General features: G+C 44.4%; 1 protein-coding gene across 2 annotated transcripts in view; it reads left to right on the plus strand.

Moving 5' to 3' along the window:
* LOC115024650 (potassium voltage-gated channel subfamily C member 1-like) overlaps positions 1 to 14,795 on the plus strand; it is a 53,205-nt gene that overhangs the window by 4,314 nt on the left and 34,096 nt on the right. For both annotated transcript variants that reach the window (XM_029456419.1, XM_029456418.1), the window contains exon 2: positions 3,747 to 4,435. In XM_029456419.1, the coding sequence (XP_029312279.1) occupies positions 3,815 to 4,435 (621 nt within the window). In that variant the 5' untranslated portion in view covers positions 3,747 to 3,814. The remainder of the gene's footprint in view (positions 1 to 3,746; positions 4,436 to 14,795) is intronic.

The raw sequence follows: 14,795 nt of genomic DNA on the forward strand, positions 1-14,795 counted from the left end.
TTGCTGCAGTGTTTCTGCTAATATATATTAGCGTCAGTGCAGCCTTCGTGCACGAGCCGCACGCACGCACGCACACTCTTTCTTTCTCTCTCTACCCCATTCTCTCCATCTATCTGTCCACTGCAGAAATGATCTCGAGGTTCGTCATGAATAAGCCTAATTTAGCCTGTTTGTGTGCAGCCAGGTGAGTGTGTGTATGTATCCTTCCCCTCCTTCGCACCCTCTTTCCCCTTGTGTGTGTGTGTGTGTGTGTGTGTGTGTGTGTGTGTGTGTGTGTGTGCAGCGGTGAGGCAGTTGCAAGGTGGCGCAGGACATGGTGGCCACGGCAGGAAATGCTGCAGGAGAGAGAGACAGGTGGAGGTGGAGATTGTCCCTCCTCTCTGCACCCCCCTCTTCCCGCTTCTCCCTCAGTTTTTAGCCTCGTCCTCATGCTTCCTATTTTCCTTTTTTTTCTCACCTCTGTGCTTTTTTCATCTGCACTGGATCTTTACTTCCTTCCTCCATTCTCCCCCCCCCCCCCCCCTGCACTCTGGTGTCTCTCTTGTTTCAACCAACTGCACTCCTGACAGTGATTCAAGTGCTGAGGCTGGCTCTTAAAGAGATGTGCTTACTTCCACAGTTTTAAGCTGAAACCCTCAAACTGTGGACATTCTCCTGAAACGCTCCCATCAAGATCAGTAATCTGGTCTTGTTCTACTCAAACTCAAAAATCAGTGTGAGTAGTTCTGAGGAAAGGTGAGAGCAACCTAACGGCACCATTTCCAAATGACCCTCCAAATGAGTTTTTAAAGATATTACTTAAATACATTTAAAAATCAATAAGATCACCACACGAGACTCAGAGGGAACACAAAGACATTTAACCGCAGTTACAGACTTGTGGTTGTCCGTGTATAAAATATTCAGCAGTTCACCAATAAGCTACAGCTGCGTATGAAGTAGAAGTAAGGGGCATGAGGGAGTTATGAAGTGAAGCCTAAAAATAGTCATCCAAGGTATAAAAGTTCCACAGTTGAGATCGTAGAAGCAGTTTGTGGAAAGTTTAGTATCCCGTTAGAGGGGAGCTCGTCCCAGAGAGAGAGAGAGAGTGCCGCTGTCCATGGTGCTGAAATAAAATCTATCCCACAACACAAGCGGTCCCGGCTGGAAACCCCCACAGGACAGAGATGCTTTACACTCTGCCTGCCTGACCTCACTTCCAAATAGTTTTAGATCTTATTGCAAGTGATTACTCCCTAAATCAAACTAAATGACTCCTGTTTTCACACGTTTCACACGTTTTTAGTTGAAAAGAACGAGACCAAACCTCTTCAGCAGAATGATGCAGTACGACTGAAACTCATGAGTGCAGTATTTTTTTTTGTGTCAAGCAAGCAGATTTGATGCTCCTGCAGAAATCACTGCAACTACTTGGACAAAAATGTAGAAATGTAAGGTTTCATTTTCTGATCCGTGCACATACAATACATCCATTTTCGTTTTTGCACACTGTACCAAATATTTGCGCTTTAATGTTTCCAAACTCTGACGGCATACCCATACAATAGCCTTGTTCTTAGTAGATCTTACCTGAGTGTTGTTAAGTCCGGGATCTTCAAAAGAGGACGAAAATAGATAATCTTCAGCCAAAAAAAAAGAAATACAGAAACAACAAAAAAGATCAATCTGGAAAAAAAAAAACCCCAAAAGAAAAGAGACAGAAAACTTTTCCATGAACCAAAAGTTGTTTCTTAGGATAGAAAGTGCAGAGAAATGACAAAAATAACAGAATAAACACTAATAAGAAGAAAGAAAGAAATACTGCAGTGTCCTACATGCCAGGAAGCAAAGGTCTGAGGGGGTAGCGCAGGAGAGAGTTGACCCAAAGTGAAGGAAGCTTACTTTGGGATGAGGAAAGAATGGGACAGGAAAATGAGTAAAGCAAAAGAGGGGAGAAATAGAAGAAAGATGTATAAGAGTAAAATGCAGTGAAGGGAAAGAGAAAATGGGGGAGAGAAAGAGCAGAAGAATGAGAGAGGGGCACTGGATGGAAATAAGACCGTGTTGTGAGATGAGGAAGAAATGAAGCCTTGATTCTGCTCCTTCAAAGAAATGTGATTCCTTTATGCGGAATATGAGAGCAAGTGAGGGAGAGAGAGAGAGAGAGAGAGAGAGAGAGAGAGAGAGAGAGAGAGAGAGAGAGAGAGAGAGAGTAGTGGGAGGGAGAGGGGGAGGGCCAGTGAGAGCTCACAGGATAGGAGGGGGGAGGAGGAGAGTGGTGCATTTCTTTGAATAGAGAAAAAGGTTAACAATACACATGTATGGGATTTTTGCTGTAAACGCGTGCCTGTTCTGAAGCACCGTGAGCCCCCCCGGATAGCAACGCAGCTCGCGGGCGGATAATTTGACCTCGCCGGGAGAAAGAGAGAGAGAGAGAGAGAGAGAGAGAGAGAGAGAGAGAGAGAGAGAGAGAGAGAGAGAGCAAATAACTCTGGCTTTTTACTGCAGCAGAATTCATTCACTTTTATAGTGCACTCTCCTTTTCGATGCTCTTCCTCCCCCCCCCCCCCCCCCCCCCCTCTACACTCTCTCTTCAACCCCCTTCCTCCATTAATAGGGGAGAGACACTAGCTGCTCACTGTATAGTGAGTGTGCTGCATTCACTTTCTTTCCCTCCACATCGCTTTCTCTTCCTCCCCATCTTCAGGTCTTTGTCTGAGCCTGCCTTGTTTTCCTGATTGTCCTGTCCTTTTCGATCCTTCCATTAAAAATCCGATTTATGGCCTCCCCCCCCTCCCCTCCAACCTCCTTCTCTCGTTCTCACCCTCTACCTCCCTCTCTTCCTCTTCTCTATCTCCACCTGTCTTTACACACACACGCACAGGCAGTGCATAGGAGAAGTGGCAGAGAGAGCATTGCCATAATTGTGCATCGCATGAATCTCAGTGCGGTCGGAGGGGGCTGCAGCAGTGTGTGTAGCACGCACATAGGCTGATTGAGGAGATCTAACATTAGTACGGACACCACACTCTCGGGAGGCAATTAACACACACACACACACACACACACACACACACACACATGTTCAAACACACATATACACACATGGTGCTGCGCCACCTTACGTCAGAGAGGCATTCTTGAAGAAGGGGGGACAACAAGTAGGGAGAGGGACCCCCCGGTTTTCTCGCATCTCCCATCTTCCATCTGTCACTTCCCTCCCTCAAACACTCTTGGATGCCCAGGCAAAGTAGGGATTGTTGCAGGTGGGGAGGGGTTGGGGGATTTGGAGGCAGGGGGGCTCAAGTCTCAAAGTGGCCTAATTAGGGGGAGGATTTGAATGAACATTGACATGAGCATCGACCAGATCAATTTAGACATAGTTTAAGGAGAACACGCAGTGAAGGAATAAAGGAGTCACATCACAACACATCTTCTCATTACTGTGCTGTAGCTGTGAGGGTGCAGACTCACGAAGGTGCTCCCCTGCTTCCATATGTTGCACTAATAAGTTGAAGGCATCTTTCTGCTCCAGGATATTGTGTTATAAACAACTTTGCCATCCCTAATTTTACCAGACCCCCCCCCCCCCTCTCACTGCACCTGCACAAGGTCGTGTAGTGCCCTTCCATCAGCTGATTATCAAGTTACTAATTGCACATACAGCTGATATTGGTGCGTGATTGTTCATTTGTATTGCAATGTTGATAATCCACTATCTATTTCTCCCTTCTGCTAAAATTTCTGCCCTTTTTCTCTCCCCGCAGACTCCTCAGACTCCTCCCTCCTCCTCCCTTCGGTTTCTCTCATCCTCTCCCTCCCCCCCCGGTCCTCTATGCTCAGTTCGGTGTGTGTATCCTCTTTCAAAGGGCGCAAGGGTGGGAACAAGTCGTCCAACAAAGCATGTTACAGCGCAGACATGACTTGTCCGTCGGAAAGCGAGAAAATCGTGATAAACTGCGGGGGGGTGCGGCATGAGACTTACCGGAGCACCCTAAAAACGTTGCCTGGCACCCGCTTATCGTGGCTCACCGAGCCGGACGCGTTCAGCAACTTCGACTACGACCCCAAATTAGACGAGTTCTTCTTCGACCGCCACCCGTCAGTGTTTTCCTTCATCCTCAACTATTACCGCACTGGGAAGTTGCACTGTCCCAACGATGTGTGCGGTCCCCTATTCGAAGAGGAGCTGGCTTTCTGGGGCATCGATGAGACGGATGTGGAGGCGTGTTGCTGGATGAATTACCGACAGCACCGAGATGCGGAGGAGGCGCTGGACAGCTTCGAGAATCCAGAACCTGACGCGCCGGACGACGAACCCGCGCTCTGCGGTCCGGATGGGGACTTGAAAAGACTGTGCATGCAGGAGGACGCGAGGAAAGCGGGCTGGTGGAAAACCTGGCAGCCCCGAATATGGGCTCTGTTTGAAGACCCGTATTCCTCCAAATATGCCAGGGTGAGTTCCCCATGTCTCTCCTGGAGGGACCAACTTGTTTCTATACTGTTGCATATTCTGCCTCATGATGCTTGAGCCACAAGTTTCTAAAACTTTGTTGTTTTAATGTTCACATCCACATTATCATTGAAACCAGAGCTTCATAAGTAAGTGCAGGCTGACTGTTGGCACGTGTGTAACCCCAGACAGGATAGCTTGCATTAAATGTCAGGATATAGACTTACTAATATTGAATAATTAATGCTGATAGCATAGGGAAATTGGAAATTGACATGGCAGCTATATATATTGGTAGATGGGTAATGGTTGATATAACAACTAAGGTTTTTGTTAAACACATCACCTCCATGTCTTATACTTGATATATAACATGTTTCAGACGAGCTGGATTCACAGTTAGTATTGCTATCATAATTCCTATCCTGCTACTTGAGCAGGTTTAATACATTTCTGCCTCTAAAACGCGGCTTCCGCTGCGCCTCCTGCATCCAAACGCCTTCATTAGGTCATATTTGTCCGTTTACGATGCACATCAATGCGCCGTATTTCATGGTAGTCTTATTTATTGTAGCACCGCACTGAGGACGCTCATACGATGCCGATTCGTCAGTGTTGAAGTGCGTGTCTTCCCCACATATGCCCTTGGTACTGCTACAGTCTGCTGGGTTGTTTTTTGTGCCTTTCTCCCTGTCCCAGTTTAATGCTAAATGGCTTTTACGCACGGGCTTTATTGCTGTTAAGCGCAACTTCCTCTTTTTTTTGGAACCCTTTGTGGTTTTCATGCAAATAGTTAATAATTCAGCTCTTAAAAGCAAACGTCTCATGGCATTTCATCATACAGGTGTACGAGTAACAAGTACTCCTCACTGTGTTTTTGATCCGTGGCACATGAAAACAGTTACAGTGGGCTTCTGGTTCTTTTTTGTCAGACCCTCCAGTTACAGACTAATCCAGCTGCTTGATCACAGCTGCTTTGATTTGTGTTTTAGTCATATAATTTGATCATCCCTGTCTTGCCCCCTGTTGTACTTTTGTCGGTACTGTTTTGCTGTTATAGGAGGGTGTGTGAGGACCCATAGATTCTGTGAATGCAAAACCAGACAGCCAGCAGACACCTGCAGTGGCCAATTTATGTCATCATGCTGAAAATAGCTGTGAAAAAAAAAAGAAATTTAAAACATAAACCACTCAGCAATCCATACTGTAACTACAATCACACACACACACACACACACACACACACACACACACACACACACACACACACACACACACACACACACACACACACACCTCTTCTGGCACCAGGTATAGATCTGCATAGGTGGATTCAGTTCCCTCCAAAGGAAAGGGAAAGTGTTGTGCTGTGACAGACAGACAGACTGGTTCAGGGCACCTGATCCGCCTCTCTGGACTTGGAATCAGGCAGGTAGTGTTCTCCGAGTGTCCCTCTCCTCCCAATCAAATTGATTTCTCCCCATCCCACCCCTCTCTACACCTACTCCATGCAACAAAGCAGTGTGCAGAATGTCCAAATTTTGCATGAGAGGGAGACGCCTTCAGGGCTTTGGATTTTCAAATCCCGTCGTAGATATGACAAGCAAAGCGAAGAAACATACTTGATATGTAAACAGGAGTGGATTTGGTGCTGAATTCTAAATTACCATACAGCAGGAGGAGGCGTTGCCGTACCTCAGATTCAAGCTACTGCACCTGCTGCCGAGCTGCTACAATGCTGTGCATTATGTAATGATCGTTTTTTGATCGTGGCCAACATCTCATGAATCATACAAAAACATTCATTAGGTGTAATGGTTGCAGATAGTGGTGTTTGTGACGGCACGTTGGGTTATGCAGAGTACAGAGCAGGTAGTATGTGGGATTCATTTCAATGGCTGCACAACACCAGCTCTATTTGTGGGTGCACACAGCCCCGTTTCTCTCTGTAGGTCTAATATGCCAGTGCTATACGTCAAACAGCGTTGTGACCCAGATCACTCATTTCTTTCCTCCACCCTCGCTCTTTCTAAAAGTATCTTGTCTAACGTGGCAGAACCTTTTGGTCTTTTCGGTCCTGAGAGATGCAAATTATATGTGGAGAAAAAAAGAGACGGAGAGAGGCGAGGACAGGGGAAAAAAAACCGAGATGCTGATGTGGAAATGCAATGAGACAGATGAGAGAGAGACAGAGGGAGGAATCAGGAGACGAGAGGAAATAAAGGGAGACGGGAGGAGAGACGTTACTCTAATGATTTTAGGTTTTTTTTGTTTGCATCGCTGTGATGTAACACATCAGCAATCAATGTTTTGATCACTGCGTTCGACACGCGAGCAGGAGCTTTTCTTTCCTTCCCCACCTCCTTCTCCGCTCATGATCGTGTGAAGCTCCGTCGTGGATCTACCGTAGCAGCACACACATGTGCAAACACACACACATGCTGGTGTCTGTGCTGGCTTTTCTGCTGCAGTAGACACGGGAGAGAGGAGGGGGAGCGCTGGAGGAAGAGAAAAGAGGTGGAGTGGGGTGGGAGTGTTGAGAGGGATAGACGGAGCCAGGGATATGGAGAAGGGGTGAGATAGTGGAGGGAAATAGAGGGAAACGGAACTGGAGGGGAGCATGAGAGAGACACGGAGGGAGAAGGAGGAAGACGAAGAGGAGGAAGAGGGGTATTGAGATAAACAGGGAGGAGGTGACAACCACAGGGAGAAAGACGTTGCGTGATGGGGGTGGGGACCCTTTTCTTAGCATCTTCGATTATTTGTGAAGGCTTGAGGCGTCCAATCTCCTCCTTCTCCCCCGGACCCCCTGCCTGCCTGCCTGCCTGCCTATTGATTGATAATCAATTAATTATCTTCTATTTTGTCTGTTTTTAAAGACGCTCTCTCTAAATCACCTCTTAAAGTCTGACAACGCTCACAAGGGAAAATGCTTATTCTACTCAGTTGGATGGTAACACCACCGTCCACCCTTTGATACTCGTATGGATGTATATGTTTCTGTTTGATGAAGTGTTATACAATACCATTTCTTTATCGACCCGTGCCCGGTTGATCCTGCAGTGCAGCTCAGACGGCGTGGAGCTGTTCTATCATGTTTGACTTATTATTCACTTATTATTTTAAAGTCTAATTTGCCTGAATGACAATTATCCTAATTGGATATCCAAGGATCAAGTATCGATGAACAATTGTTGTTTTGTATGTTGTTCTTATCGGACCTGAGGTAATCGAATTTGATTTAATTACTTGACACTCAGCAGCTTGAATATATATAGTGGTGCCAGATGGGATGAAGGATCGCACCACATAGTCCAACATATATATGAGATGGTTTTTCTTTACATTGATCGATGTCGATAATTATCATGATATATATATTTCATAATATCAAAATAATAATGCTCAATATACAGTTTTAAGACGATTATTTGATAATCGATTAATCGTCATTTCTCATTCTAAAATGTCAGAAAATGCTGTTCTTACCCTCTCAAATATGTCTTATATCATATTAAACTGAATATGTTTGAGTTTTGTACTGAGCATCATTAAAGACATCACCTTGGACTTTGAGTCCTTTGAGACTTTGGACATTTTTCACAATGTTCTGTCATTTTATAGACCGAACGATAAAGAGAGAGAAAGTAGTTGCAGCCCTAAAAGGAATATTGAAATGTGGTTGAAATATGTTGCGCTTACATAAAAAAAAAAACAGCTTTAAGTGAGTGTTAAGCAATAATATTTGGACATCAGAGTTCTGGATAAAGGAGGTTAAGTTGAGTGAATGTGTTAAACCCACTGCGGACTTGTCTGTATGGTGTCCTGTAATGTTTCCCACGGTCCCACAGGTTCAGCTGTGTTTTGGTCACTTCCAGTTTCGCACCAAAGCTCCATTTGTAGCTCAGCATGTAAAATCCGTCCAAATCGGACTTTATGCTCCTTTATTTGGTTTGTTTTTTGGGGGAGCACCACCGTGTCCAGAGTCCCCCCTCTCCCTGAAGGTCATGTCTTGTGGTCCATTGTTTGCTGTCCTCTATCACAGTATTCTGCGCTGGAGCGCACGATGTTGTCACAAACACAGATGTGACCTGCCGACCTGTCTGGCACGGGGAGAAAGTCACTGTGGTGGACAGAAAGTAGAAAAGCGGATGTATTGACAGGCGTCAGTGTATATATCGATATTGCGTTACATCCTTTAGGGGAGAAGACCTTGTGACGGAGAAGATGAGTTCTGTGTGGGTTTGGAAAGACAAAAGTAAAGTTTTTACTTCACCAACTCGCCACTTTATTTATTTATTTCATCTTTCGTTGAGATTAAAACCCCATCAGATAATAAAGCTTTAAAATCTCCCAGTAGAATGCAGGATTCCAGTTTGAGGGCACTAAATACACCTGCGTCGTTTTCAAAAAAGCATGCTGTCCTCTGGAAGTTAACCAGCATCAGACTCTCATTCTTAATATATACTAGGTCAGATTGTTTTGCACTAGTTTTGTTTGCCCCAGGGCCACGTAGTTCCCGTACCTCCCGATTCTGGTCGGAGCTTAATGGGAACTGTGTTGAAGGTGACCCCAGCAATCCCTGGACTCTACCTTGCCTTCTTCTGTTACTGTGTTTACCCATGATGCTCCATCACAGCTGCAACTACCATTACCTGTATCTTGGAAAAGCTCCACCTGACTCTAAAACTGCATCAATGACGCCCTTAGTGTCCTGCTACTAGTGGGGCTATACCTAATGTCCTTTTATCTTTTTACATTCAAAGCTTCTATTGACGTTTTTGATGAAACTTTGTACATTTATCTAGAAAATTATGACTTTTGGACTTTACAACGACTTATTGGAAGTGTTCTGGTCACACGGGTGGAAAACAATCCTACGCACACACAATTTCTTCAATTAGCATAAATTAGATATAAAATAATAATACAAATATTAAAAAATGATATATATATATATATATATATATATATATATATATATATATATAAAGAGAAATACCTGGTGTAAACGGAATGAATAGATGTTTGAGCTAATGTGAAATCGAGATGAAAATGCTCTTTTGTGATCTTAAAGGTCTTAAGTGCATTGCATTAAACGTTTACTTTCAGCAGTGGGGTTTGGTATTCATGCTTCCAAGTTGTTTCCATTCAAACCCGGAGTCCGCTGAAAGGCCTATTTCCCACTTCCATTCTTGTGCCTCTCCCTGCGGGCTGCATCTGAAAACAGCAAAGAGAGGGAAAGGAGGCCTTAATTTCATTCGCTGGTGGCAAATCTATTCCTCCATTACTGGTGAGAGGATGAGACTGTGTGCTTGTGTGACCATTCAGCGCACAAGCAATACTTTAGAGAACACAAGTCTGAAAATAGCTGAAGCACCAAACCCCTCTTGGCAGAGAACAAAAGGATGGAGGGAGATATTCTTAAGTGCTCACCAAGTTTATTAAGGTAAACGGTTTTCCTCGAGCGGTAGCTGCTGGCAGGGGCGTGATAATTAGTCGCCCTGCCTCTCCTGCACCTGCAATTGGTAAATGTACCGTGTTCTGTTTCAATTTTCCCTGACAATGTTTTGTCCCGCAGGCCTTCTCATGTTGTGTTTGCATCCTCTGAAGTGACTTCAGAGGATGCAAACACAACTGTTTGCTGCCTTGTAACTTGAGCACTGTCTGTTGGCGAAACTTTCCTGGGTAGATGCCAGAGCCGAGACGTGATCTCTGCGTTAATGAACGAGAAGCACTTAAAGGGGTCTTACTACAATACTACATTATTAGTTGAAGTCTGCTGGGTGGTATGGCTTGGTGTCGTGGTTCAGAGTGTACAACTTTAGAGTCACAAAAGTGAAGATGTATCCAGATCCAGCTGTTTCTACAGATGAGGTAAACAAGATTTAAAGTGTTAATTAGTGAGCTTTAAAGCTCCTGGTAGACGGATTTTGTTTCCTTTGAACAGCTAAGCAGCTGACGGCTCCAGCTACGTATTAACCGTACAGACACCAGAGTGGTATTGATCGTCTTCATCCAACTCTTGGCAAGAAAGCATATTTTCCAAAATGCCAACCTTTAAGTATCACATTAGATTTCAGACAGAAGCATTTAACATGTTTTGTGATTATGTTGCAAAAAAAATCCCATCACTCCAAATACCTTTCTTCTTCTCTCCTTCTCAGACTTCTTCCTCGTCTGCGTCGGTCCATTTGTCCATGCTGGTTAAGTGCTGAATCAGCACTTAACCAGCATGTACTGACAGTCAATTAGTAGGACATGGTGGTAAACTCTGGACGTTTTGCTCTGATGCTCTAGACTCGGCACGGTGGAGCGTTCACACGGTGGCCGATTGCAGCGGTGTGAGTCTGAATCTTCTCTAAATGGGGAAAATCTTGTCACTCTTGACAGTTCAGTGTATTGTAGTATTATAGTCGCACAGACCGCCACACGCACAATATGTAAACAAACAAGTCCACAGTGTGCTCATACTCGCGGAGAGGAAATTGTCTAAATTGCGTGCTGAATCCAAATTCCTTCTGCTGCATCAAGAGTCAATAATTCATAAGCAATATTCAGCACATACTGTAACTAAAGAGAGACTTAACGTGCTATAGAAACACATTTACTCACTTCCATTACAACGTGCATCTTACATTTGACCCCCTCAAACACCTGGCTGAACATAAATCACTTTCAGTACGCTCACTTTTACCCACTGGCCCGTACTCTGTAAGTGTAGCTGCCCATAAACCATTCAGCTGAGCGTTCACACTTACAGCACACAGATAAATCACTTCATGTGACACGCCTCCGCATGTAACCCCGCAGACCACTCTCTCACACGCCACTGTCCCAAACACACGCCTTTTAACGAAGACGTACACCAACAAACTGAACGTTCATTTAGATATTAAAAACAACATTTATCAATCATCCTATCGATATTACATTTGATATTTAGAACCAATAAATGATTTGTGCTTTTGAGAAGGGCTGCTACTAAGTTATTTTCATTATTGATTAATCTGCTGATTATTTTCTTGATTAATCGTTAATATGATTTCAAACAGAGAAAAGCAGAAAGTCTTCAATAAATAGCATTTTTTGCCATTTTTGCATTTAAAACTACATTATAATTAATCAATTATTAAAATAGCTATTATTTATTTTTCCAATTGGCACAGGCTATACCTTTGTGTTAAATTATTAATTATCTATCAAATTATTATTTTTATTTCCTATTGATCGATCAATCAAACGATTATTTCTCATAACAATTAGTCGGATTATTTTCTCAATTAACACATAAATACTAGAAAAATGTGAAAAAGGTCAAAGGTGATGCCGTCAAATTGCTCATTTTTTCCAACAAACAGAAATATGTTTAAAAAAGCACTACTTTATCTTGAGATGACATTTATCTTGTTTAAGCGTTTAGTGTATAGTCGGCCACGTGCCGTTACCCTGTGGCACTTAAACAGTCAAACTGCATCCCTGCTCATTCCCTTGGAAAATGACATTGGAGGGCGTCACTGGGACAATTCCTGTGTGACCATCTGCTTCCTCGTGATTATCCCTCCTGTCCAAGTGGCAGTGGAGTGGAGGCAGAGCGAATGACTACTTTAAATAGAAACGTGATCGAGAGAAGTGTGCAACGGTCGGAGAGGGTTTGGATGGAAATGTATCAGAATGCCATGTGCTGGTTTGGAGAGATGATTCTCTAAAATGCCTTTCGCAACTTTCTATTTCATAGTTTAACTAAATGAGCAGCTCGACACAGAGAGACAGTTTAATACGTGTAGTGCTCTTGTTTACCAAAAAACAAAAAATCCTTTGTGATTGTCACATTTAATTTTCCGTTTTACGGGGGAGCTATGAGCTAGATTACGAATCACAGAGGGACAAAGAGAGGAAGAAAGAGAGGAGGGGGTTTAGAAAAAGAGGGTGCATGAAGGCAGTCAGTCAAAATAGCTATTAGAACAGGGACAGCTTTGACAAACTTGCTTTATGTGTCTCGAACAATACAAGGACTGTGAAAGGGGTGAGGAAGGGAGGAGAAAGGGAGGATCGGCTAAGAAAGGAGTAAGGGGAGTGGGGGCTGCGTCGCAAGGACAAATGCACATAGCATGCTGCAGTAATCCGCACCGAATACAAAGCAGATGAGAGGGAACGGACACGTGTACAGTTCACTCACCTCCACACAGTATTTGTTTGTCTTCAGGAAGGTTTGACAGGACTGCAGTGGGAATTAAATGGAGGGAACCTGAACGCCGCAGAGCAGATATGACACTGTGACAACGAGAGAGCAGTGTGTGTGTGTGTGTGTGTGTGTGTGTGTGTGTGTGTGTGTGTGTGGGAGAGCAACTGTAGCATGTCAAGGAGTTGAGTCATTCAGGGAATGTCTGAAACAGAAGTATGTGTGATGATTGAAATTTTACCAGGATCACTTGCAAGAGCACCGACCTCAGAGTCGGTGTTTCCAACATTTAGAAAATAAAGTATTACCCTGCGCGGAGGCTAATTATATATCTGAGTTCAGCGCCATCAACCTCTGTTGCTCCTCCTCCTCCTCCATCTCCTGCATTCAGGTGTTTGATGAGCCTGACGCACATGTGCAATCACGCAATACATGCAACCATCCCGATATGTCCCTCCTTCTACCAGTCCAACCCTTTTCCACGCTTCACCTCTCTTGCCCTTCATTATCCCGCAGTGTCCCGTGTTGGGTGCTGTGTGACCCCTAGCAGGGGCTCACATTCTTCTGCTTTAACTGCCTGTCCCGGCTCAGACACCGTCGTCCTCCTCCACCAATGTCGATTGCTTTTCCCTTGAGGCGAGACACGGCTGCACTTCCTCCAGGACAGGAAGAGGGGAGGAGGCTCACAAGAATTCGATATCTCCTCTGATATTGCTTTCTGTCTATTGTCGGTCTGTTTTTATCAGCGGCCATAGATCCCCTCTGAAAGCGGCACTGCATTAGTGCACCTTGAAATCTTGACTATTGTGCAATGGTAGAACCACCAGGTGTTTGTGTCCACCTGATGAATGTAAGTCCAATATTAAGTCTCCTATAAGCTCTATTGTTGGTATCCACCAATTACAATCTTTGCTGCTTATGTTAATCAGAGCTACTGCAGAAAAATGATGCCGTTAATACCGCAGTGCTATTTATTCCAATTAAAGATTCTGTTCAAGGTTTTATTTATTTCTAGGGTAAATAAAATAAATTCCAAGCTTCATTCGAAAACCTCATAATGTAAATGTATTTAGTCGACTTGACGTCTGAATACTGTAACTGTGGTTATCATTCGTGGACACAGCTCATGGACCCTGCCAGGATAACTTAAACTCACATGAGGAAGCCTTGAGGTCGGGGGGGGGGGGGGGGGGTCATAAACGGCTAAAAGCCACTAAAGTAATTCATAATTCAACACGTAGCAAAAAATGTAACACTGAAAAAAAAATGAAAGACATCTTTTCTGTCTCTCTCGCTCTCTGCCTTTCCACTCAGCTTGTCCGTTTCACACGCCATGTCCCTGAAGCAAACTCTCTTTTGACATTTTAGTTATTCTCTTTGTCTTATTCAAGAGTGTTTGACTGTTAGGCGTAGTTTTTCTTTCGTAATCTAAAGTAGCAAAACCTTCAATTCCTCTGCCGTGTGTCTCAGAACATATCGGCGATGATGACAACAGTGATGATGATGGTGAAAGTGAAGGCTATTCCTGTAACCCACCCAAGGTTATACCCACACTGCACGCTAAGTGGCTACTTTGGTAGTCTCTGAGTGATGGCCGCAGCCATTCACCTAAGATAATAGATTAATCACACGATCCAAGTCCAACCCAGTGCACCGGGTCGCCCTTCAGGAGAGCGTTCTCGATTTCACATCGTTTAGACGTTCATCTTTCATGCCTCATTCATGTGCAGATTTCACACCATCCTTCAATGTCTTCTTATCATTGCTGAGTCTGCAGTAGTGGTCGCCCATTTGCTTTGCCCTCAGGGAAAGACTCCACATGGCGCTGTTATACCAATGCTGATCAGACATCACCATCAGTGACCGCGGAACAAGAGCCCCTTTATTTGTCTTTATATCTCTGTCAAGGTCACTCACCCCTGACCTCACACATCTTCCATCGGACAATCAGCAGCCGCACTGAATGATCGCAGCTCGGCTCCTTCTCCTCTCCATTCAGCCCTCTACACCAGCTGTAGGAGCAGTATTTGGCTTAGTCCTGTCCTTGGTGCCCGAAAGCAGAGGCTAACGCAGTGGTTGTCATGGTGACAGAGAGCCAGGCAGGGCTGTGGTAATACTGTAATGATAAAGCTCTTCTAGATGGTGCCGCAGTAAACACAGCGCCACTAGGGTCCCGTTAAG

The sequence above is a fragment of the Cottoperca gobio genome, chromosome 19, assembly GCF_900634415.1.
Source record: "Cottoperca gobio chromosome 19, fCotGob3.1, whole genome shotgun sequence".
NCBI lineage: Eukaryota > Metazoa > Chordata > Actinopteri > Perciformes > Bovichtidae > Cottoperca > Cottoperca gobio.